Genomic DNA, 26,151 nt, shown 5'->3' with positions numbered 1-26,151 from the left:
GATTTCACCTGGCCCTCAGCAGCTGTCCATGAAACTACCCAGCTGGCTGGCAGTGAATGCACATGTCTTTGTATCATAATACGGTGATGGCCACATCCACCTCCAGCCAGCCAGCCATGACCCTCCCCCAGACCCCTCCCTCCACCATGGTTGGTAGCTGGGACCACCGGCCTCCTAACAACTTGAGCTTGAGGGGGGACCTCACCTTTCCTCCAGGGGCCCCATGTGGCCTCCCTGTCACATTAGGTTTTACACTGTGTTAATGGGGAAAAGTGCTTACTGTGTCACACTACGTACATAATTCAGTAAACTCAGAGGGCCTGGGCTGGCCAGGCAGGGGCCCACCCAAGCAGATCCTGGGCTCTCTGGGTTTCTGTTTCACCTACACGGGGTGGCGGGGCAAGCCCTTTCCCCCAGCAGCGCACTCTCTGCTCAGCCCCCCGTCCAGCCCCTCCTTCCCTGCCCTGCAAAACTGTGCACGTGCATGCAAGGTAGGGCAGGCAGGCCACACTCCAAGCTGCCAGGTAAAAGTGGTGAACTTGTATGTAAAAGAGGAAACTCAGAGGGCCCAGCCTGGGCCCTGCCTGGGGTGAGCAGGCCTTCTGACTTCTAGATTCACACACAAGCCCACTACTTTCACCAGTTTAGAGTGTGGCCTGCCCCAAAAGCAAAAGTATGTAGGCATAGGACACACCCCTTGCCACGCCCCCTTTAAGGGAGAATTGTAAAAAAAAAAAAATGATTGGTTAAACCCACAAGTGCTTTTACCATTACTAGTCCTTTATATTGGCTTTTGTAAATTACAGATGCAGCAATTTAGAAATTGGATGGAAGGTTTAGCACTTACAACTATATAGATCAGTCCAAAATGAGGGACGAATGAGGTGTAAAGAGGGACAGGGTGACTTTCTTCCAAATCAGGGACAGTCCCTCAAAATCAGGGACAGTTGGGAGCTATGGACTGTACTGGGCTGGGCGGGGGGGCTGAGCAGAGTGTGTGCCACTGGGGGAAGAAAGAACTTGCCCCATCACCCTGTGTAAGTGAGACCGGAAACTTCAACGTAAGAAGGTGGTCTTGTCTGATTAGTTCAAGAATGGATTGAGGAACACAACCAGGATTTTGGGGTGTTGACTTGGCCTCCAAATTCTCCAGTCTTCCATCCAATCGAACATCTGTGGGATGTGCTACAAAAGAAGTCCGATCCATGAAGGCCCCCACCTTGCAACTTCCAGATGGCTTGGTGCCAGATACCACAGCATACCTTCAGAGGTCTAATGGAGTCCATGCCTTAATAAGTTATGGTGAGTGGTCATAAGGTTTTGGCTTATAGGTGACATGCTTGGGTTAAACAAAGGTCCAGCCTTGGATAAAAATGTAAAAAAAAAAAACCTTTACAAAAAGGACATACCCGGGGGGGGTGGGAGCATTTAGTCTTTTGTTGTCATCACATGTCTGTATATCTAAGTTGACTATGCAAACCTGAAATATTAGGTTTGGCCTTCAATAAAACAGTAAACTGGATACAATAGGGCCTCATCTATCCAGCAGTGATAATAAATCACATCATTCCCCTGCTCTTAGTATTCGTACGTTGCACACATTGTTCTGGCCAACTTGAGTGTACAGGTCGGGGCAGCTTGACAGTCCCAGTACGTCAATCCGAGTTCCATGAATTTTTTTTTTCCGTAGACGTTCGTGTTTAAAATTAATGCAAAGCTAACAAAAGAAGATTTGCAGGAAAAATAATACGGCTGAATGAAAAAATCCTTGTATTCACTGAAAGCCGTTGGCGTGTCTGTCGCCCCAGCTGGTAGATTAGGCAGGAGATATGCGGGGGGCGTGGCCAATCAAATATCCGTGCTGTGTCAGTACAACTCAGTGACTATGAATTGTTCTGGATGAAAACCCCTCTGTGCCACATCCTGGTCCCCCTATTCTTCTCTCCCCTCCTACTTAATCAGGCTTCCTATGTTGTCAGCGATCAAAGGCTGGCAGTTGTATTTGGCCCCCGGGAGAATGATGAGCTCTGGTGGCTTGCACCAGCGGCGGCTCCATATTGCCATCAGCAGGTTTCAATACGTTTGTCTAATGAACTTTTGTGTTATTTTTTGGGGGTTTACTGGGCTGTGTCTGTTCTGGCTGCACGGAGGTTGAAGACCAAACTCCAACCTTCCCTTTAGTCTTGCACAATTGTACTGGCTCCTGTCTTGGACTGAATGGTTTACTATGATTTCACAGCACACAATGTGCATTAGAAGCTTCAGCAAGTCGGGCAGAGCCCATCTCATTTCCTGGCTGGAAGATGTCCAGCATTATCTAGCTGTGATCTGTACACAACTTGTGTCGCTTCTCGGCCTTTTGGCTAAGACCAAGTGTAATATCTGTTCTTATCAATGTTCAGTATGGGTGCTACGCCATCACTCTGGCCCACCGGGAGCTGGAATATCAGGCTGTATAGTATCCCTGCTGGTATGATGGAGGCTCTGAAGGCTAGTACCGGCTAGAACAGAAACTTGGGCTCCCACGGGCAGTTGGAGCACGGGAAAAAAACTGGATGGGCCCAGTTCCTCCTAGTTTAAATGGATCTACCTTGTCTGGCCATGGGCTGGGAAGGCAGAGAGTCTGCAACGTCAGCCCAGGACAACGTCAGCTTGTGACAAAACGCGTAGGGTGGAGCGACTCGCTGACGTCACCGCATACACAATTCCCGGAAGGACGAGCTGCTGTTTGGAGACCACTGCTCTAGACAAATCAAAATGGCAGCCCCCCCAGTAAAATTGGGAGGTAATATATCCACCTTTCTGATGGCATGTACTGTACCTCCTATTTCCCCTTCGTTCCAGCACTGCCACTCCCTTCAGTATATTTGACATTAGACTCTTTTGGGAGTGTCGGATCCCTGTGTCCCCTCCTGTACACTGTGGTTTCATCCTTCGACCCCTGCGTCCCTACAACACGCAGCAAGCTGTGCTGGAAAATATGGATGATGGAAGAGATGTTGTGCTTTTCAAATTTCCCTAGAGGTTATCACAACATCTAAAAAAACTGAAAACCGAACAATCAAATCTATATGTGTGTGTTTAATATTAGTCCACTATTAAATTACTCCTCAATAAAGTGATCCAATGTAAGAAGCATCCTGCCTTCAAGTATGTATTTGGAGAAGATAAAATTCTCTAGGAAGTGCTGTCACCGCCTATTATTAAATGTTTAAACAACACAAGGCCATCTGATAAAATACCTCAGTGCTCATTTATTACATTCCGTACAAGAGTTAGAGGATTATTTCCAGCTCGGTATAGCTTCCTATTTTGTCAGAAGACTGTTTGGCTGTTTCCTTTTAATATTACAGGACTGGTCTACCCACAATTGCTATCTGGAAGGATGTTCATCAGCAATGAGATTCCCCCCTGTCGCCATATTGCGGTCTCTAGTCAGGCCGGGGGGGTCTCACGTTCTGTGGTGGGTGGTCTACTTACTCTTCTTGCAACATTCCTAATATTGTTCATAAAATAAAAAATTGAACAGGGGGAGAGAAAGGCTACTCTTGGCTGTGACAGATGGATGGAGTTGGGAACCAAGGAGGAAAAACATAATTGTGGGTGATCTCAATTTTTTAAGGTGAAGAAGTGGTATACCCTATGGTGCCAAACGTTTTATGCAAATGACATGACCTGACCACACCGCTAATTATACTGGCTATGTGTTAGGCTAGCTATGGACAAAGCATGGACATGAGATGCCAAAAGCTAGCCATAGCAGTAGACATAACCGTAAACCTGAGATTGCAAAAGCCAGCCATAGCTGTAGCCAAAGCCATAGACATGAGATGGCAAAAGCCAGCCATAGCTGAAGACATAGCCGTAGACCTGGAATGGCAAAAGACAACCATAGCTGTAGACATAGCCATAGACATGAGATGGCAAAAGCCAGCCATAGCTGAAGACATAGCTGTAGACCTGGAATGGCAAAAGACAGCCATAGCTGTAGAAATAGCCATAGACCTGAGATAGCAAAAGCCAGCCATAGCTGTAGACATAGCCGTAGACCTGAGATGGCAAAAGCCAGCCATAGCTGTAGACATAGCCGTAGACCTGAGATGGCAAAAGCCAGCCATAGCTGTAGACATACCCATAGACATAAATGGCAAAAGCCAGCCATAGCTGTAGACATAGCCATAGACATAAGATGGCAAAAGCCAGCCATAGCTGTAGACATAGATATAGACATAAGATGGCAAAAGCCAGCCATAGCTGTAGACATAGATATAGACATGAGATGGCAATAGCCAGCCATAGCTGAAGACATAGCTGTAGATATGAGATGGCAAAAGACAGCCATAGACATAGCCATAGACCTGAGATCTCAAAATCCAGCACACATCAGTTTAAAACTGCCTTAGTTTTACCTTTCCCACTGACTGCAATGCAAATTGGCAAATTTTTGATAAAATCTTCAAATTTTTATTAAAACGCCAGGGAAATTATAATGCCGCGTATACACGGTCGGACTTTTCGTCTACAAAAGTCAGACGGACGCCGACGGACCAAAGACGGCTGACAATCCGATCGTGTGTGGGCTTCCCCAGACTTTCGACTGACTTTTCCAGCCACAAATCTGACGGACTTTAGATTTGGAACATGCTTCAAATCTTTACGTCGTAACTCCGCCAGACCCAGAAATCCGCTCGTCTGTGTGCTAGTCCGACGGACAAAAACCCACGCTAGGGCAGCTATTGGCTACTGGCTATCAACTTCCTTATTTTAGTCCGGTGTACGTCATCACGTACGAATCCATCGGACGTTTGTTTGATCATGTGTAGGCAAGTCCCTTCATTAGAAAGTCTGCCGGAAGTCCGCCACAAGTCCGCCAAAAGTCCGTCGAAAGTCTGTCGGACGGGCTGTCGGACTTTTGTAGCATAACTCTCAATTCCCCTTAATCCTTTTTAGCATTTTATTTTCAGCAACTCAATTATCCACCAAGTTCAATCAACCTGGAACAGCTTGCACAGGCAAAAAGTAGTCAATAGGTGTGCAATTATTTTCCAATCTGGTATTACCTGCCAGATAATCTCCTGTTTATTGATATCTTGACACTTACATAAATCTTCCTGTACTCAAATGTTTACATTTTTTTATAGCCATATCATAGTGTAGCCCCCTTTGTCCTAAGCAGGGGCTCCTATGTCAGTTTAGCTTTTGGCTGGTCTATAGTTAGCTCAGACTGATTGTATCGTTTTTCACTTGGCTTTAAGCTTAAGTTGGCTTGTGATTTCTCACTGTCACCAGTAGATATCACTGGTATCACTGGTCATAGTATGAGAGTTCACAAACAAAACTAAGTTATGAATATTTATATTTTCTTCAGCCAATCCAGTAGGAGGTTTATGCCACTGGTGCATGCTGGGGGAGGATATAAATATTTGGGACAGGCCAACATGCTCACTGTTGTCCCATTGGACTGGGGCCCAGGGAGGTGCTGCTTGATGGAGCTCTGCTGTTAGACCCAATATCCTGGGTTTGAGCCTAACATGTGCTGACGTGGTCCTGCCTGGTCTGAAGGAAGCTGTGTCAAGGAGGAGACCCAGGGGAGGCCTCTTGCTGGAGAGAGTCAGGAAGAAGGATGGTCTCTCAGAAGGGCCTGGTGACTCACTTGGAGGATGTACTGAAATTTGGAAACGTGCTTACGATGTTGCCAGGTCAGCTTAAAGGTTCTGACACGGTAAACTGGACATTGATCTGGACATGGAGAGTCTGTAAGTGGTCTGGTACGGTATCTGGGCCCCTTAACCCTCACCTCCTTAACTGTTCGGCAATAAAACTTTAAAAAGACAAAAGTGACTGGAGCCCAATATCCTTTCTCGACTCCCCATTTTAGCCCTGGTGTGATTTGCAGGACATCTTGGACCTCTGTCCCGATGATGCTGTGTCCCGGGCTGTGTCCTGGGATCACAGCATTACCCTTATTTGAGTTAATGAGCTTGCACTGTGAGTGGGAGGCCCTGAATTTTTTGGACAAGGCCACATCAGAAGGTGGGTGTGGTCTGTAAATGACCACCCAGAAAGTGTAAAGTGTTGGCCTTGAGCAGGGGTGACATTGTCCCAGGGACTATAGAGACCTACCTGTCATTCATTAGGGTCCATGCACATCTCTACAGTGCGATGTGTTGAGGTAATGTACATTACCACAGAGCATGATAATGTCCCGGATTGCCCGGGACAGTCCCACATTTTGTAGGTCTGTTCCAGATCCCGGGTTCCTTCATTCCACGACAATACAGTGTCCCGGAATAAAACTGACACAGAAATCCCCTTGGGCCAATCTGATGCCCCCCAAAAAGGCCGCCACATCTCATTTACTCACTGACAGTTCTTGTCCGGGCCGGGAATGTCTGGAGAGGCACAATCCCCGCCCCTTGCTTGTGATTGGAGAAATTATAAATCCCACCTCTAGTGTCTAGTCACTGAGCCAGCTTTGGAAACAGGTAAAACGGGTCTCGGCAAGCCAGGACAATTACTGTTAGTGAGTAAAGTGGCGATGCAGAGGCTTTTTTGGGGGGGGGGCGTGAACACTGCTTTTGGGTAGAGCACGCACCCGGCGCCTCGGCTGTGCTGTGATTGGTTACAGCACAAGCTGATTTTTGAGAAGGTGGGGGTGTCCCTGAATGGCAGTTTGGAAATGTGGTCACCCTGCATGATATGTATGATAGCACATTACAATGCCATCCATTGTACAGGCCCCCCCCCTCCCCCACTGCACTAACCCAACATACCTCCAATGCACATGTGTTGCAGCACACCACAAAGCATGCTGACGCACTACCATGCATTGTGGTGCTGTGCGTTGGTAAGAAAGGCACATGTCCAATTTTTGGTTAATTTTGGTGCACTTCCAGCGCTTTCAGTTGAAAGGACCTCATTGATGCAATGTACCAAGATGGACCCTTGTACTTTGTCGTACAGATACAACTCCAGCTACAGGTTTAACTGCCTGTTTTTCGAATTTGCATGATAGTCTGACTTTAAGGAGTTAATGTGAATATGTTCCTACCTGTTTATAAAGCTGTTAATCGCAGTCATGGAATGGGAGGAATGTTAAGAGCTTACAGAAGACAGCACCAGGCTGGGCTAAACATTACCTTACACAAGGAGTGGCCACTCAACAGCAGCGCAAGAGGAGCCGCGAGTCTGACAATGAGCCTATTATTGGATAATCTATCCCGGGGTCAGTCATGGGCTTTTCCAAGAACTGGGAAATGTAACATCTAGAACTGTGATAATGTCAGCCCGGCAATGGCCATGATGGAAGACACACATCATACGTTTTATGTTTCGCAACAGACTAAAGGCTTCTGCAGTAGATGCCACGACTGTCCTATTTAACGAGGAACTTCACCCTAACCATACATTTTAATTTCCATAACACACTTACCTTTGATGCTCCTTTATGAAGAATAAACATACTCTACTCACAAGCCCAGAAAGTCCTGCGTTGTCCTTTTCTTACCGGCCTCATGTCCCATCCTACGCCGCCATCTTGAATCTCCCGTAATTGGGAGCCAGCTGTCTGTTCTTGGTTTGCACAGCCGGCCCCATGATGATGCTTTCTTGATGCTGTGCATGGGCAAACATGCCATGGGTCTTGAATGGGACTGAAGGGTCAGATAAAGAGATACTAGTCTCCTAGTCTCCTCTACAGCCTCCTAGTATGGGTGACCTGTATATCCCAGGAGGCTGTGGGCAGCCAAATGCACATTATCCTGGCCTAGGCAAGGAATCTGGGAACTTGGGAAGTGGGCATTTGAAGAAAAATATATATATACATACAGTATCTATCTATCTATCTATCTATCTATCTATCTATCTATCTATCTATCTATCTATCTATCTATCTATCTATCTATCTATCTATCCCAGTAGATATATAGATATACACCGTATATATATATGTGTGTGTACCTGTATATATATATGTACCTGTATATATATATATATATATATATATATATACAGTATATATATATAAATAAGTACTCTCCAAGTGGGAGGTGGTGAAGGTCCGATTTAGACCATTCACAGATTCAGACAGATTCAGTAGGCTTATAATTACGCTTCAGAATGTTATCATATGATCCTGTACTGTGAGAATTACATAGAACATTGCTAGAACCTAGGAATAGGCTGGCTTACCTTTTCAGAGATCTAGACTAGTGGTCTCCACGGGCTGAAGGTGGCCCTTTGCTTGCTCTTATCTGGCCATTCAACTCACTGATATGAGGCATTATTCCTCCCACTGATACCATTGATGGGACACTATTCCTCCCACTGATGCCAATAATAGGGGACTATTCCTCCCACTGAAACCAATGATGGGGCACTATTCCTCTAACTGATATCAATAATGGGACACTATTACCTCCATTGATACCAATGATGGGACACTATTCCTCCCACTGATGCCAATGATAGGGGACTATTCCTCCCACTGATGCCAATGATAGGGGACTATTCCTCCCACTGATACCAATGATGGGGCACTATTCCTCCAACTGAAACCAATAATTGGACACTATTCCCTCCACTGATACCAATGATAGGGAACCATTCCTTCCACTGATACGAATGATAGGGAACCATTCCTCCCACTGATACCAATGACGGGGCATTATTCCTCCCACTGATACCAATGACGGGGCATTATTCCTCCCACTGATACCAACGACGGGGCATTATTCCTCCCACTGACACCAATGATGGGGCACTATTGCTCCCACTAACACCAATGATGGGGCACTATTCCTCCTCCTGCTGACCACAGGTCCTATGTCATTTTTTATAATCGCACTGGCCACCAAACCTGAGACATTTTCTACTCCCAATTTCCACAGTCCAGCCCCCCTATAGTCTGAGGAACAGTAAACGGACCATTTGTTTAAAAGGTTTGGAGACCCCTGATCTAGACTAACTACATTGGAGCTTAGAAAAGCAGAAAGGAGCTCCAAACCAAATGGTGAAAGAGTCCAAGTTTCTTTTATTGTCTATGTTATGATCATAGAAATACGCCCAACGCATTTCTGGGGCCCAATACACTCCCCCTTCATCAGGGCTGAGAGAAATGAAGGTTTGAATAGACTCAGATACAGTTCTGTTTGTCCACTTGTTTCTTCGACTCCATTCAAGCCTTCATTTCATTCTTAAGCCCTGAAGAAGGGAGCGTGTATTGGCCCCTGAAACGTGCCGGGTATTTTTCTGAGATCATATTGCAAACGTTAAAAGCTATTTAGACTATTTCACCATTTGGAGCTCTTTTCTGGTTTTCTACAATCTAAGTTACTCCATCGGGGGAGCCATGATGTACGTGAGCTGCCTTACCAAACCCAATGAGCTTGTTCAAAGTCAGGAGTTCATCCTTCGTTTGATTGAACAATTATGTTTTGGAGCCCCGGTGCCTCTTGAATATGTCTTTTGGTGTATTTATTGCTTTCTGTGTCCCTACTAGGAGATCTTTCTTCTACTTCTGTTTCGGTAATGGCTGTAACGTTCTAGATTTCTCTTTACTTTCTGTTCTAATGACAATAACAGGACAGGAAGTGAGAAGAGATTTCCCCAATGGAGGCAGGGACTGTAATAAATATCTCTGAACAGTATACTCAGAGAAGTGGGTAGGAACTTTTAGGCCCCATTCACACCTCAGCGTTTTGTAGCTGGAAGCTTGAAGCTCCAAAACGCTGGAGGAGAAAGAATTCAATATTCTCTATGGAGATGGTTCACCTTTCTGCTACAAGTCGCCTGAAGCCAAACACCTGAAGTTCAAAAAAGTTCTGGAGCTTTATTAGTAGGTCGAATTGGGCAGATTTGTGCGTTTCTAGAGTGTTTTTGTTACCATAAAAATGAATGGAAACGCTTGTTTTTGCGCGATTTTCTGCTCATATGAAAACATGTAGAAAAAAAATGGTAATATATGAATGAATAAATGTAAAATAAATACACAAAATATCTAAAAATAATCATAAATAAATAAATTAATTAATACTATGTAATAATAAATAAATAATAATTAACCCCCAACCTTAAAAAAAATTTAATACATTATTATTACTATTATTATTAATTATTATTATTATTATTATTATTATTATTATTATTATTAATAATAATAATAATAATAATAATAATAATAATAATAATAATAATAATAATAAAATAATAAACACCCAAACAAAAAAATGCATTATTATTATTACTATTATTGTTAATAATAATAATAATAATACAAAAAATAATTATGCATTATTATTCTAATAATAATTTATTACTTATTTTGTGTTAGGGTGTTCGGTTATTTATTATTAATTATTTTATTTAGTTTTTTAAGGTTTAGAGGTTAAGGTTAGCTGGTAATTATTTATTTATTATTATGTAGTATTAAATTATTCTATTTATTTATTATTTACTTATGATTGTTTTTATTTATTTGTGTATTTATTTTACATTTATTCATTAATTTATTATTATTACTAATATAATTATCATTATTATTATTAGTAGTAGTATTAACACCCTAACCCTAACAAAATAAATAAATAAATAACCCCAACCCCTAATCCTAACCCTAACCTTAACTCTAACCCCTTGCCCTAACAAAAAAAAATAAAAATAATAAATGAATAATAAAAATTAAAAAAAGGAATAAAAGCTGATGGAAAAGATAAAAAAGCTGAAATACCTAGTAACAAATGATGCAACAGAGGATAGTGTTCTCTGTTAGCTAATAAAAAATGCCAAAGCTTAAAAATGCTGTATAAAAACATGGCAAAGTTGCGCAAAAAAATGCGCAAGCAAATGCCGGAAAAGCGCTCAAAGATGCCACGCTCATGTGTGAATGCAGCCTTAATCTTGCAAGTGTAGTCAGAAGAAGGAAAACCTCAAACAAGCTCAATAGCTTTGGCGAGGAGGCAATCACACAGCAAGGCCACCCAATGACCACTCAATGGCCACCCAACAGTAACTCAAGCCATAGAAATACAGAAAGGAGCACCGGACCAAAATCACATAAAAGAGCCAAAAATAGATTTAATTGTTGATAAGAAAAGTAATATCTAAACAACCGATGCGTTTCAGAGGCAGCACCACTCCCCCTTCATCAGGTCTCAACACAGTATAAAACTAGGATGGAGCTCCATTGCTGTTCAGCAACTACTGTACCATTGTTCCTCCATGATGAGAGTTCAGTACTGGTTCTAATACAGGTTTCTCTGAGTCCATCCAAGGTTTATCCTGATGAAGGGGAAGAGGTGTTTTTCCCGAAACGCATTGTGACGGAAAAGTCCCACACTCCGCTTGAGTGCTTCCATCAGTATATCGCTTCCTAAGTCCTGGAACACGAGACCAATGAACCTGGCTATAGTAACCCCCCAAGGACCAGACAACACCAGTCTTTGAGTACATCAGAAATAGCCTGCTGTATTTGAGATCTCACACAAATATATACACCGGGATGACAATACAAACTGTAACCAGAAACCTAATTAACATGAGCTAGTTTACTAACCATTTACTCAGACAAGGTGACTCAGAAATATGACCTTTCAGGGCAGCCTTGCCGTCTCCTAGCTCACCGACTATACAATACACATTATCATAAATATCAACACAGAGCTCCTTTACACAAAAGCAGAGTTAACTAGCACAAACAACAATGGGTGAAAGACTCTTAGAAGCCATGCTAGATGTATTTACATTATAGCAGAAAACAGACAGACAGGTGGCTGGAGTTGATGACATCAGCATCTTCTAACAGAATGTGTCCCAACAGTATGAATCAGTCACTATTTCTAATATGGCATATACAGGATTCCCAAAGACCGTGTGTCTTGGGGGGACATGGACCTGAATCACCACCTCAAGGGTCCCCAGGCATACACCTCACAAAGAGCACCGTTCCCCCAAAATCCAGGGCCCATAATCTGTAGGCAAGAGGCCAGCATTCAGTCCCCTCCAAAAGCCTCTGTCCCAGGTGAGTCCACCACACGCATCAACTGTTTTTTATGACTATTTTTTTATCAACAATTAACCACTTCCCGCCCGCCCTATAGCGGATTGACGTCCGGGAAGTGGTTGTGTTATCCTGACTGGACGTCATATGACGTCCAGCAGGATAACATGCCGCAGCGCGCCCCCAGGGGCGCGCCCCCAGGGGCGCGCATCGCGGCGATCGGTGGAGCGGTGTGTCAGTCTGACACACCGCTCCACTGATCTTGGTAAAAAGCCTCCGGCGGAGGCTCTTTACCACGTGATCAGCCGTGTCCAATCACGGCTGATCACGCTGTCAATAGGAAGAGCCGTTGATCGGCTCTTCCTCACTCGCGTCTGACAGACGCAAGTAGAGGAGAGCTGATCGGCGGCTCTCCTGGCAGGGGGGGTCTGCGCTGATTGTTTATCAGCGCAGCCCCCCCGCAGATCACCCCACTGGACTACCAGGGATGCCACTAGGACCACCAGGGAAGGGGCAACGTGGATGGCCAGGTATGTACCCCATGGCCATCCACATGTGCCCAATCTGTGCCAATCAGTGCCCACAAATGGGCACTGATTGGCACTATTATGCCAAAGATCTGCCCAGCAATGACCAGATCTGCCCAGCAATGCTATATCAGTGCCACCTGTCATTGCCCATCTGTGCCACCTGTCATTGCCCATCGGTGCCACCTGTCAGTGCCCATCGGTGCCACCTGTCAGTGCCCATCTGTGCCCATCAGTGCCCACCTATCAGTGCCCATCAGTGCCACACATCAGTGCCACACATAAGTACCCATCAGTGCCACCCATATATGCCAATCAATGCCACCTACGAGTGCCCATCAGTGCCGCCTATGTGTGCCCATCGGTGCCACCTATGAGTGCCCATCAGTGCCGCATACCAGTGCCACCTATCAGTGCCCATCAGTGCCGCCTATCAGTGCCCATCAGTGCCGCCTATCAGTGCCCATCATCAGTGCCCGTTAGTGCCACCTCATCAGTGCCACCTCATTGGGCCACCTCATCGGTGCCCATCAGTGCCGCGTATCAGTGCCCATCAGTGCCGCTGTATCAGTGCCCATTATTGAAGGAGAAAGCGTACTTATTTACAAAAAAATTTAACAGAAACAAAGAAAAACTTGTTTTTTTTTCGAAATTTTCGGTCTTTTTTTATTTGTTGCGCAAAAAATAAAAACCGCAGAGGTGATCAAATACCACCAAAAGAAAGCTCTATTTGTGGGAACAAAATGATAAAAAAATTGTTTGGGTACAGTGTAGCATGGCCGTGCAATTGTCATTCAAATTGCAACAGCGCTGAAAGGTGAAAATTGGGCTGGGCGGGAAGGTGTCTAAGTGCCTGGTATTGAAGTGGTTGAAATGATCTTGGACTCTTTTATCCGCTTTTAGTCTGGCGCTCCAATAAAAACACGGCAGAGGTCTTAACCCTTCCCCACTCTTAAAAAAAAAAAAAAAGGTTTCTTATAATGCCTGCCTTTAGGAAGGACATTTAAAGGTTTACTAGCAGTAAAAAGGGTTGCTGGTTCAAATCCCAACCACGACACTACCTGCCTGGAGTTTGCATGTTCTCCCTGTGCCTGCGTGGGTTTCCTCTGGGTACTCCGGTTTCCTCCCACACTCCAAAGACATGCTGGTAGGTTAATTGGCTTCTGTTTAAATTAGCCCTAGTCAGGGCCGTCTTTAATATTGATTGGACCCTGGGAAAAACTTTTCTTGGGGCCCCCTCATGCAGTTTCGCTCTCCACCTGCTCTGAGACATACAATAAATAGCAGCTAGACTCAAAATCAGTTTACTGAATCAGATCAGACAGCTATTGTGATTGGTTGCCAGAGGTTACAGTGTATCATTACCGCTCACTGACTGGTTGCTAAAGGTTACAGCACACATTACGGCTCACTGATTAGTTGCGAGGTTACAGCACATGATTTCTGCTTGTTGATTGGTTGCTAGAGATTACTGTGGATATGACCTCAGGGGGGCATGATATACATAATAATGCCACTGGCCGCTGCTATTTACATATGAATGGCACCACTACTTACATATGAATGCCGGTAATTTACATGTAAACACAGGGTCTGCAGGTGAGTCATCTGTACACAACAATGGGGCAGAGCTGGGCAGCATTAGTAGCAGCACTTCACACTGAGATTTTGGGACACAGCACGGGACTAAAACCTCAAGGGACGAGGGAATTTAAACCAAGATAGTTGGCAAGTATGAGGCAGCTGCTTTGGGCCCCACAACAATGACAGGGCCCAGGGCAGCTGCCCCTTTTGCCCTGCCTTAAAAATGGCCCTGGCCCTAGTATATGAATGTGAGTTAGGGACCTTAGATTGTAAGCTCCTTGAGGGTAGGGACTGATGTGAATGTACAATGTATATGTAAAGCGCTGCGTAAATTGACAGCACTGTATAAGTATCTGAAATAATAATAATAATAATAATAATAATAATAATAATGGAGTGCAGGCTAACTTCAAGGAGGACCAGTCTATGTTAGAAGAGAAAGGGGGCGTGTCCCTTTTCTTACCAATTCAGCTGTGTGTGCAATCTGATATCTCCAGCAAAGCTATCATTTTTTTCTAACAGAAAATTAGTACCCTTGATTGCAGTTTCACTAAAATGCCATATTTATCTAAAAAAAATTACTTTTTTTTTACTATACAGAATGTATTTAAGAAAATGCTAGTTGCCTGGTTATGCTGACTCAATGCCCCTGACCTAGAACAAACAGGCAGATCGGAACTTCTGACTTTCCCGTGTATTTTGCAGACATGTATTTTATTTTTAATCCAGGAAACAGTAATGTTTAGGACCAGCAATCATACAACGAACTGATCACCGCGGTCTCAGCAGCGTTCTCTGTGTTTGGTTAATGTGTGAGTGTGACTCCCGGGATAGAACGCTGCGTTCTTGTAAAATTGCCTTCAATGAGGAAAGATTACATTCCTTTCCCATCCAGTGCACCTCAATAGAATCACAAGACATATATTCCATGCTTCACAGGACGCTCCAGCTGGTACAATATCCCATTAACCTTTCACATGCTGGGAAGGAGCTGTCAGTACAGTGAGCTATAGTCATAGGTAATGCCTCACTTATAAAGAATGGCATCTGCGGTGTGACACCAGCAGTGTGCCGCTATCCTGGGAGTGTCATTGTAGCACTGTTCTAGGTTCTTAACCGTAACAGAGCTCCAAGTATCAGCGTGACATTGTTCTGGTATTCTAGGTGTCAGTGTGCCTCTGGGTAAGTGTCGGTGGGTCATGGTTTGGACACCCGAAGTGTATCTACAGTATGTCATTGTTCCAGGACACAGTTGTCAGTGTGGCACTGTTCTGCACCCCCAAGTGTTAGTGTGGCATTGTTCTGTGACCCTTCAGTGTCAATGTGTCATTGTTCTGGAACCCCAAGTATCATTGTATCATTGTTTTGTGACCCCCAAGTGTTAATGTGTCATTGTTCTGGGACCCCCAGGTGTCAGTATGTCATTGTCCTGGACCCCCAGGTGTCAGTCTGCTATTGTTCTGGAACCCCAAGTGTCAGGGTATCATCGTTCTGTAGTCCTAAGTGTCAGCATGTCATTGTTCTGCACCCCCAAGTGTAAGCGTGTCATTGTTCTGGGATTCCCAAGTGTTAGTGTGCCATTGTTCTGTGACCCTCCAGTGTCAATGTGTCATTGTTGTGGAACCGTCATTGTTCTGGAACCCCATGTGTCAGTGTATCATTGTTCTGTAGTCCTAAGTGTCAGTGTGTCCTTTTTCTGGGACCCCCAAGTGTCAGTATGTCATTGTTCTGGAACCCCAAGTGTTAGTGTGTCATTGTTCTGTGACCCTTCAGTGTCAATGTGTCATTGTTCTGGAACCGTCATTGTTCTGGAACCCCATGTGTCAGTGTATCATTGTTCTGTAGGCCTAAGTGTCAGTGTGTCATTGTTCTGGGACCCCCAAGTGTCAGTGTGTCATTGTTCTGGAACCCCATGTGTTAGTGTGTCCTTTTTCTGGGACCCCCAAGTGTCAGTATGTCATTGTTCTGCACCCCCAAGTGTCAGTGTGTCCTTTTTCTGGGACCCCCAAGTGTCAGTATGTCATTGTTCTGGAACCCCATGTGTCAGTGTATCATTGTTCTGTAGTCCTAAGTGTCAGTATGTCATTGTTCTGGGACCCCTAAGTGTCAGTGTGTCATTGTTCTGGGACCCCCAGGTGTCAGTTTGTCATTGGTCTGGGACCCCCAAGTGTCAGTCTGTCATTGTTCTGGAACCCCATTTGTCAGAGTATTATTGTTCTGTAGTCCTAAGTGTCAGAATGTCATTGTTCTGGGACCCCCAAGTGTCAGTATGTCATTGTTCTGGGACCCCCTAAGTGTCAGTGTGTCATTGCTCTGGACCCCCAGGTGTCAGTGTGCCTTTGTTCTGGGACCCCTCAGTGTTAGTGTATCATTGTCCTAGGACCCCCAAGTGTCAGTGTGCCATTGTTCTAGGACCCCCAAGTGTCAGTGTGCCATTGTTCTAGGACCCCCAAGTGTCAATGTGTCATTGTTCTGGACCCCCTCCCCCCCAGTATTAGTGTGGCATTGCTCAGTCCTCTCCCTCCCTTCATTGTCAGTGTGCTCTTGACTTGAAATTCTTACCGACAAGGATGAAAGAAAGCCGCTCCTGTCGCCATATTGTTCTCCTGAAAGTCATCTGTAGCTGGGATTGCTTCAAACTTCACAGCTGGAACCAATTCACCTCACTGTAAGAAAAAAAATGTCTAATCAGAGCATGACCAACCACATTAGTGAATAGAATGAAAATATTACAAAAAAAGTTTATTTACAACTTTTCAATAAAAGTTCACAGATCCTTTACTGCCATCATACTACACCTACTTACACTGCATGGTCAAAGGTTTGTGGGCACCTTATCCAAAATCTATGGGCATTGATATGGCGTTTGCCTCCACTCTTTGCAACTATACCAACCCGCACCCTTTATAAAGGATTTTGAGAAATCAGCATTGATGCCTCTTTATCCTCAGGTCTTTTCTCAAAATGCAGCAGACTGTCCGCCTAAGGTGGTGTCCTCATTTAAATACTTGGGAGTAATTATTACACTTTCACAAACGGAAGTTTTGAAACTTAACTAGACCCTCTGCTTCAAATGATTAAGCTTAAACTTAATATCTGGGTCAAACTTCCTCTGTCAGTGGCAGGCAGAATTCATTTATACAAGATGGTACTTCTACCTAAATAGAAGGATTTTGGAGCCTGTCTGTGGGTGTTTGTCACACTCAGCCAAAAAAGCATTTGTAAATCAAGGTATGTTGGATGAAAAGACCTGGCTCACACTCGGCGTTCCTTATTCTCATTTTCAGTAGGGTTGGGGTCAGGGCTCTGTGCAGGATACTCAAGTTACTCCACACCAAACTCATCCTGCCATGTCTTTATGGAGCTGGCTTTGTGCACAAGGGAACAGTTAGGCAGACATAATACAAGAGATGGTCAGTGACTGCGAACGTATTACAGGAGATGTTTAGAGACTGCAGACATACTACTGGAGATGTTTAGAGACTGCAGACATACTACAGGAGACTGCAGACATTCTACAGGAGATGGTCAGAGACTGCAAACCTACTACAGGAGATGGTCAGAGACTGCAGACATACTACAGGAGATGGTCAGAGACTGTGAACGTACTACAAGAGATGGTCAGAGACTGCAGGCATACTACAGGAGATGGTCAGAGACTGCAGACATACTACAGGAGATGGTCAGAGACTGTGAACGTACTACAAGAGATGGTCAGAGACTGCAGACATACTACAGGAGATGGTCAGACACTGCAGACGTACTACAGGAGATGGTCAGAGACTGCAGACATACTACAGGAGATGGTCAGAGACTGCAGACATACTACAGGAGATGGTCAGAGACTGCAGACATACTACAGGAGATGGTCAGAGACTGCAAACGTACTACAGGAGATGGTCAGAGACTGCAGACATACTACAGGAGATGGTCAGAGACTGCAGACAAACTACAGGAGATGGTCAGAGACTGCAGACATATTACAAGATATGGTCAGAGACTGCACACGTACTACAGGAGATGGTCAGAGACTGCAGACATACTACAGGAGACTGTCAGAAACTGCAGACATATTACAGGAGATGGTCAGAGACTGCAAACGTACTACAGAAGATGGTCAGAGACTGCAGACATACTACAGGAGATGGTCAGAGACTGCAAACCTACTACAGGAGATGGTCAGAGACTGCAGACATACTACAGGAGATGGTCAGAGACTGCAAACCTACTACAGGAGATGGTCAGAGACTGCAGACATACTACAGGAGATGGTCAGAGACTGCAGACATTCTACAGGAGATGGTCAGAGACTGCAAACCTACTACAGGAGATGGTCAGAGACTGCAGACATACTACAGGAGATGGTCAGAGACTGTGAACGTACTACAAGAGATGGTCAGAGACTGCAGGCATACTACAGGAGATGGTCAGAGACTGCAGACATACTACAGGAGATGGTCAGAGACTGTGAACGTACTACAAGAGATGGTCAGAGACTGCAGACATACTACAGGAGATGGTCAGACACTGCAGACGTACTACAGGAGATGGTCAGAGACTGCAGACATACTACAGGAGATGGTCAGAGACTGCAGACATACTACAGGAGATGGTCAGAGACTGCAGACATACTACAGGAGATGGTCAGAGACTGCAAACGTACTACAGGAGATGGTCAGAGACTGCAGACATACTACAGGAGATGGTCAGAGACTGCAGACAAACTACAGGAGATGGTCAGAGACTGCAGACATATTACAAGATATGGTCAGAGACTGCACACGTACTACAGGAGATGGTCAGAGACTGCAGACATACTACAGGAGACTGTCAGAAACTGCAGACATATTACAGGAGATGGTCAGAGACTGCAAACGTACTACAGAAGATGGTCAGAGACTGTGAACGTACTACAAGAGATGGTCAGAGACTGCAGACATACTACAGGAGATGGTCAGACACTGCAGACGTACTACAGGAGATGGTCAGAGACTGCAGACAAACTACAGGAGACGGTCAGAAACTGCAGACATATTACAGGAGATGGTCAGAGACTGCAAACGTACTACAGGAGATGGTCAGAGACTGCAGAAATACTACAGGAGATGTTTAGAGACTGCAGACATACTACAGGAAATGTTTAGAGACCACAGACATACTACAGGAGACTGCGAACGTACTACAGGAGATGGTCAGAGACTGTGAATGTACTACAAGAGATGGTCAGAGACTGCAGACATACTACAGAAGATAGTCAGAGATTGCAGTCATACTACAGGAGATGATCAGAGACTGCAAACGTACTACAGGATATGGTCAGAGACTGCAAACGTACTACAAGAGATGGTCAGTGAATGCAGACTCGCTATTGGAGTTGTTGAAAAAGGGAGAAGGATTTATAGCCTGTAGACACCTTACACAAGACTGCTAGAGATCGCTGCCCTTTTACAAGTCAGTGCTTCCTCATTTGTTCTCCCTACCTCCCTCCTAAAAAGTTCTTGTGCCACATTTAAAATTTACCAACATCCATTATAAGGTTTTATTCACACTTGTGTGACTTGTCATGCAACTTTGGACATCAAAGTCTCATGACAAGCCATTCCCCATGTTTTCCAATGATAACCATTCATATATGCTTGACTTAAAGTTTCAGTAAAGTACTTAATGAGCTACTTTGGTCCGACTTTCATGCAACTTGAGGGCCATAGACTTCAATGTTAACCCTCAGAAGTTGCATGAAAGTCGTACTTGAGCCAAAGTCGTATCCAAGTCGCACACATCCAAAGTTGCACCAAAGTTGCACTCCAAAGTCGGCTCAACTTTGGAGTCGTACAAGCGTGAAAGACGAGGGGAAAAAATAAAAAGCACCACAGAAAGAAAAATATTGTGAAATAAACCAAACCAATAACTGATAGAAAAGGTCTGCAGGAGCCCTAAAGGCCCACGCAAAAGGGCCGTATTTAGACCCTGGGCTGCATATTGAGCATAAGAGGGACCAGATCATGAAGAGGACAAAAAAATTTGGCAACTTCATTATATATACTATATATGCAGTATATATACACTATATATAAGCATTTTTCCTAACAAATTCATTCATGATCATGTTGCAAAAATGAATACACCCTAATGAAAGTCTTAGGAGCAAAGCCAAATTTTAGACAACAAAATCCTAATTAACAAGAATTCAACTACAGGTGAGTCTAATTATTCATTAAACAGGTGTCCTGCAGACAAGGAAGAGAAATGTCCTTGCACCGCATGAAAGAGAAATGTCACAAGGCCTGAGAAAGAAAATACCGTAATTTCTTTACACAAGAAAGAGGAAGGCTACAAGAAGATCAGCAAAGCTTTACTTATCAGTAGGGATGAGCCGAACACCCCCCGGTTCGGTTCGCACCAGAACCCGCGAACGGACCGAAAGTTCGCACGAACGTTAGAACCCCATTGACGTCTATGGGACTCGAACGTTCGAAATCAAAAGTGCTCATTTTAAAGGCTAATTTGCATGGTATTGTCCTAAAAAGGGTTTGGGGACCCGGGTCCTACCCCAGGGGACATGTATCAATGCAAAAAAAACTTTTAAAAACGGCCGTTTTTTCGGGAGCAGTGATTTTAATGATGCTTAAAGTAAAAAAAAAAAAAGTGAAATATTCCTTTAAATATCGTACCTGGGGGGTGTCTATAGTATGCCTGTAAAGTGACGCGTGTTTCCCATGTTTAGAACAGTCCCTGCACCAAATGTCATTTTTAAAGGAAAAAATCTCATTTAAAACTGCTTGCGGGTTTAATGTCATGTCGGGTCATGGCAATATGGATGAAAATCAGTGAGACAAACGGCATGGGTACCCCCCAGTCCATTACCAGTCCCTTTGGGTCTTGTGTGGATATTAAGGGGAACCCCGCACCCAAATTAAAATAAGGAAAGGTGTGGGGCCACCAGGCCCTATATACTCTGAACAGCAGTATACAGGCGGTGCAAACAAGACAGGGACTGTAGGTTTGTTGTTAAGTAGAATCTGTTTGTAATTTTGAACATTTTTAACGTGTTTAGCTCCAGCCAAAAAATCTTTTCTAAGCTTTTTGGAAAACATAGGGAAGGGTTATCACCCCTGTGACATTTGTTTTGCTGTCTTTCCTCCTCTTCAGAAGATTTCACCTCACTTTTTTGTCCCAATGAAAAATGTTTTTTGAAAATTTGGGTTTTTTTGTGGAACAAGGATTGGAAAGCATCAGTGGAAAGGAGAACTTGTTTTCCCATATTAACTCTTACAGGAGAGAATTTCCCTTCCTAGGGGTAGATTTCATCTCACTTCCTGTTGTCTCCTTCCGTTTACAAGTAGGAGTCGTTTGTAAGTTAGATGTTTGAAAGTAGGGTCCTGCCCTATATACTCAGCAGAAATTTGGGCCTTAGGTGTTGCTGTGGCCACAACACTGTAAGCCCTCACAGGGCCCTGCTGTGAAATATTAGATCAAGAATTGTAATTACATGCCCCTGTTGAACAGGAGCTGAAAAATTAGGCCTTAGGCACTGGTGCTGGTGCCACAACACTGCAACCCCTCACAGACACTCTAGTTGGAACGCAGGAACGAGCCCTGCTGCAAATTATTGCTTCAAAAATTGTAATTACACGCCCCTGTTAGACAGGGGCAGAAAAATTGGGCCTTAGGCACTGGTGCTGGTGCCACAACACTGCAACCCCTCACAGACACTCTAGTTGGAACGCAGGAACGAGCCCTGCTGCAAAGTATTGCATCAAAAATTGTAATTACACGCCCCTGTTAGACAGGGGCAGAAAAATTGGGCCCTAGGCACTGGTGCTGGTGCCACAACACTGCAACCCCTCACAGACACTCTAGTTGGAATGCAGGAACGAGCCCTGCTGCAAAGTATTACATCAAAAATTGTAATTACACGCCCCTGTTAAACAGGGGCTGAAAAATTGTGCCTTAGGCACTGGTGGTGGCGCCCAGAACCAAAAATGTTCTTACAAGCTATCAGCGTGATGATTGAGGAGGAAGAGGATAATTACTCAGGGATAGTCACTCAGCATCAGCATAGGCAGTCTTTGAAGGGATCTGAGATTTCAAAAAAAATTATTCGGTTACATCAGCATCAGGTGCTTGGTAGCTGGTGGTGATCCAAGACTCATTCATTTTTATGAAGGTCAGCCGATCGACCGAGTCGGTGGACAGACGCACCCTGTGATCGGTTACCACGCCTCCAGCAGCACTGAATGTGCGTTCCGAAAGAACGCTGGATGCAGGACAGGCCAGTAGCTCAATTGCATACTGTGCAAGCTCTGGCCAGTGATCCATCCTCAAGACCCAGTAACCCAGAGGATTTTCGGTGGGAAAGGTGTCCAAGTCTGATCTTGCCCCTAGGTATTCCTGCACCATGTAAAACAGACGCTGGCGATGGTTGCTGGAACCGATCATACCTTGGGGCTGCGGACCAAAAAATTGTCTGAACGCATCGGTCAGACGGCCACCTTCTCCACCGCTCCTTCTTTGACTGACCGAAGCCTCAGCAACACGTTGTCCAGAAACAGGAGTTTGTAACCTCCCAGTCTCTGGGAACGCGTTGCACAGACCTTTCTGCAAGGCCTCCCGAAGATGTTTCATCCTCTGCTCCCTCTGCGATGGCAAGATAAGGTCCGCAACCTTACCCTTGTAACGTGGATCAAGGAGGGTTGCCAGCCAGTATTGGTCCTTCTCCTTGATACCACGAATACGAGGATCCTTACGCAGGCTTTGCAGGATCAGGGAGGCCATGCAGCGTAGGTTTGCTGAGGCATTCGGTCCGGAGTCCTCTGGGTCACTAAGAACGACATGGTCCGCAGCCACCTCCTCCCAGCCACGTACAAGTCCATGTGTTTCTTGGGACTGATCCCTTAAAGACTGCTGCTGATGCTGAGTGCCAGGCTCCACCTCCATACTGACACAATCTTCCTCCTCCTCCTCTTCCTCCTCGTCCTCTTCCTGTGTGATCGGCGGGCACGCAGGAACACTGTCTGGATAAAGGGGGCCTTGAGAGCTAAGGAAGTCCTCCTCTTCCTGCCTCTGTTCTGCCTCAAGTGCCCTGTCCATTATTCCACGCAGCGTGTGCTCCAACAGGTGGACAAGGGGGACAGTGTCACTGATGCATGCACTGTCACTGCTCACCATCCTCGTGGCCTCCTCGAATGGTGACAGGACAGTGCATGCATCCCTGATCATGGCCCACTGGCGTGGGGAAAAAAAACCAAGCTCCCCTGACCCTGTCCTGGTGCCATAGTCGCACAGGTACTCATTGATGGCCCTCTGCTGCGTGTGCAGCCGCTGCAGCATGGCCAACGTTGAGTTCCACCTGGTGGGCATGTCACAGATTAGGCGGTTCTTGGGCAGGTTAAACTCCTTTTGGAGGTCCGTCAGCCGAGCACTGGCATTATATGACCGGCGGAAATGCACACAGACTTTCCTGGCCTGCCTCAGGACATCCTGTAAGCCCGGGTACCTGCCCAAGAACCGCTGCACCACCAAGTTAAGGACGTGAGCCAAACAGGGCACATGGGTCATTTGTCCCTGTCGGAGGGCAGAGAGGAGGTTGGTGCCATTGTCGCAAACCACCATTCCTGCCTTAAGTTGGCGTGGCGTCAACCACCTCTGAACCTGCCCCTGCAGAGCTGACAGAACCTCTGCCTCAGTGTGGCTCCTGTCCCCCAAGCACACCAGCTCAAGCACCGCATGGCATCTTTTGGCCTGCGTACTTGCGTAGCCCCTTGAACGCCTACGGAGCACCGCTGGTTCCGAGGAAGAGGCCATGGAGGAAGAAGAAGAGGAGGGGGTGGAGGAGAGAGGTGTGTCACAATCAGCATTTTGGAGGCGTGGTGGCGGAACAACCTCCAACACTACTGCACCTTGTCCTGCATCCTTCCCAGCTGCCAGCAGAGTCACCCAATGCGCCGTGAAACTTAGGTAACGTCCCTGTCCATGCCTGCTGGACCATGAGTCAGCGGTAATATGCACCTTACCGCTGACCGCCCTGTCCAGCGAGGCATGGACATTGCCTTCCACATGCCGGTAGAGAGCCGGAATCGCCTTCCGTGAGAAAAAGTGGCGTTTGGGTACCTGCCACTGAAGAACCGCACATTCCACAAACTCACGGAAGGGGGCAGAGTCTACCAACTGAAAAGGCAGCAGTTGAAGTGCTAGCAATTTTGCCAAGCTAGCATTCAACCGCTGGGCATGTGGATGGCTGGGAGCAAACTTCATTCGGCGGTGCAGCAGCTGGGGCAGGGAAATTTGCCTGGTACAATCTGACGTCGGTGTACCAAAAGCAGATTGCCCACAAGTACTTGGTTGTGACACACCTAATTCTACACCTTCATTCCTCTCACTGCAGGTCTCAGAGAGGACTGAAGGTCTAGTGGGGTTGGAAATCTCAGCTGATGAGGAGCAAGGAGAGATCCTCTTTGTTCTTTGGTGTGGGTCTTTTAGATACGCTTGCCAACGAACTGCATGGCAGGTCAACATATGTCTGGTCAAGCATGTGGTACCCAAGCGGGAGATATTTTGGCCACGCGAGATACGCTTGAGACATATGTTGCAAATAGCAGCGGTGCGATCTGATGCACTCGTCTCAAAAAAGGCCCACACCAAAGAACTTTTTGAATAACGCGCAGAGACTGCAGCGCCCTGCACATGTGGAGCTTTGGGGTGTGATGCAGTCAATGTGCTGCCCTTAGGCTGGCCCCTGGAGGGCATCCTGCCTCGTTGGTGATGTGCTGCCGCCTCCTCCTCCTCCTCCTCCTCCTCTCTCCTATCAGGCACCCACGTTGAGTCAGTGACCTCATCATCCCCTCCCTCCTCATCACTGGAGCAAACCTGGCAGTATGCTGCAGCAGGGGGAGCATGACTGCCAGATTGCTGTCCTTCTTGGGCACCCCCTCTGTCCGCGCTCATGTTACTGCCTTCATCGAGCTCAGTATCGTCATCAGAGCCTTCCAAACGCTGGGCATCCTCCTGGAGCATGTACCCAACACTGTGGTCAAACAGTTCGAGGGAATCCTCATGAGGACATGGTGGAGCTAGGGAAGGAGTCACTGATGACATTGAGCTGAGGGAAGAGGCCGCTGCTTTGCCAGACAAAGCACCCTGGGCATGGGTGAGAGAGGATGAGGAGGATGAGGACGGCTTGGTCATCCACTCGACCAAGTCTTCCGCATGTTGCGGCTCAACATGGCCAGCTGCCGAAAAAAAGGCCAAGCGTGTCCCATGGCCACGTGCTGATGAGGATGCACCGTCTCCACGACCAGCACTAGACACAGAGCCTGCTTGCCCTCTCTTATTGGCTTGTGACTGTCTGCCTCTCCTTCTTGGCCTTCCAGACATACTAATGGCCTGTAGCTGCACTAAGCTGGGATAGAACACCTGTAATTTTCTTCAAGTAGCTTTATATACTGTAACCAGACAAGCCTGCCTGTCAGTAGGAAGATAACAGGAACGGATCTAGCTGTACACTGTGAGCAGGACGCACTGTACTAAATGTAAATAGTCTAGCTGCCTGACCGTGGTACTAATAGGATCAAATAGAACACCTGTAATTTTCTTCAGGTAGCTTTATATACTGTAACCAGACAAGCCTGCCTGTCAGTAGGAAGATAACAGGAACGGATCTAGCTGTACACTGTGAGCAGGACGCACTGTACTAAATGTAAATAGTCTAGCTGCCTGACCGTGGTACTAATAGGATCAAATAGAACACCTGTAATTTTCTTCAGGTAGCTTTATATACTGTAACCAGACAAGCCTGCCTGTCAGTAGGAAGATAACAGGAACGGATCTAGCTGAACACTGTGAGCAGGACGCACTGTACTAAATGTAAATAGTCTAGCTGCCTGACCGTGGTACTAATAGGATCAAATAGAACACCTGTAATTTTCTTCAGGTAGCTTTATATACTGTAACCAGACAAGCCTGCCGGTCAGTAGGAATTTAACAGGAACGGATCTAGCTGAACACTGTGAGCAGGACGCACTGCACTAAATGTAAATAGCAGGAACG

The 26,151-nt window shown here is 45.7% G+C and overlaps 1 protein-coding gene and 1 pseudogene across 1 annotated transcript in view; one reads left to right on the top strand and one right to left on the bottom strand.

Annotated features, from left to right (window-relative positions):
• The window catches only part of LOC141102796 (laminin subunit beta-1-like), a gene marked incomplete in the record, with an annotated part of 183,860 nt that overhangs the window by 119,736 nt on the left and 37,973 nt on the right, over positions 1–26,151 (bottom strand). The window contains 1 exon segment of the mRNA XM_073591808.1: positions 16,669–16,772. Within this exon segment, the coding sequence (XP_073447909.1) occupies positions 16,669–16,723 (55 nt within the window).
• Positions 2,344–2,449, top strand: LOC141104000 (U2 spliceosomal RNA; annotated as a pseudogene).

Source organism: Aquarana catesbeiana, linkage group LG07 (genome assembly GCF_042186555.1).
Source record: "Aquarana catesbeiana isolate 2022-GZ linkage group LG07, ASM4218655v1, whole genome shotgun sequence".
NCBI lineage: Eukaryota > Metazoa > Chordata > Amphibia > Anura > Ranidae > Aquarana > Aquarana catesbeiana.
Note: the sequence above shows the minus strand (reverse complement) of the source record. Positions and strands in the feature narration are given on the sequence as shown.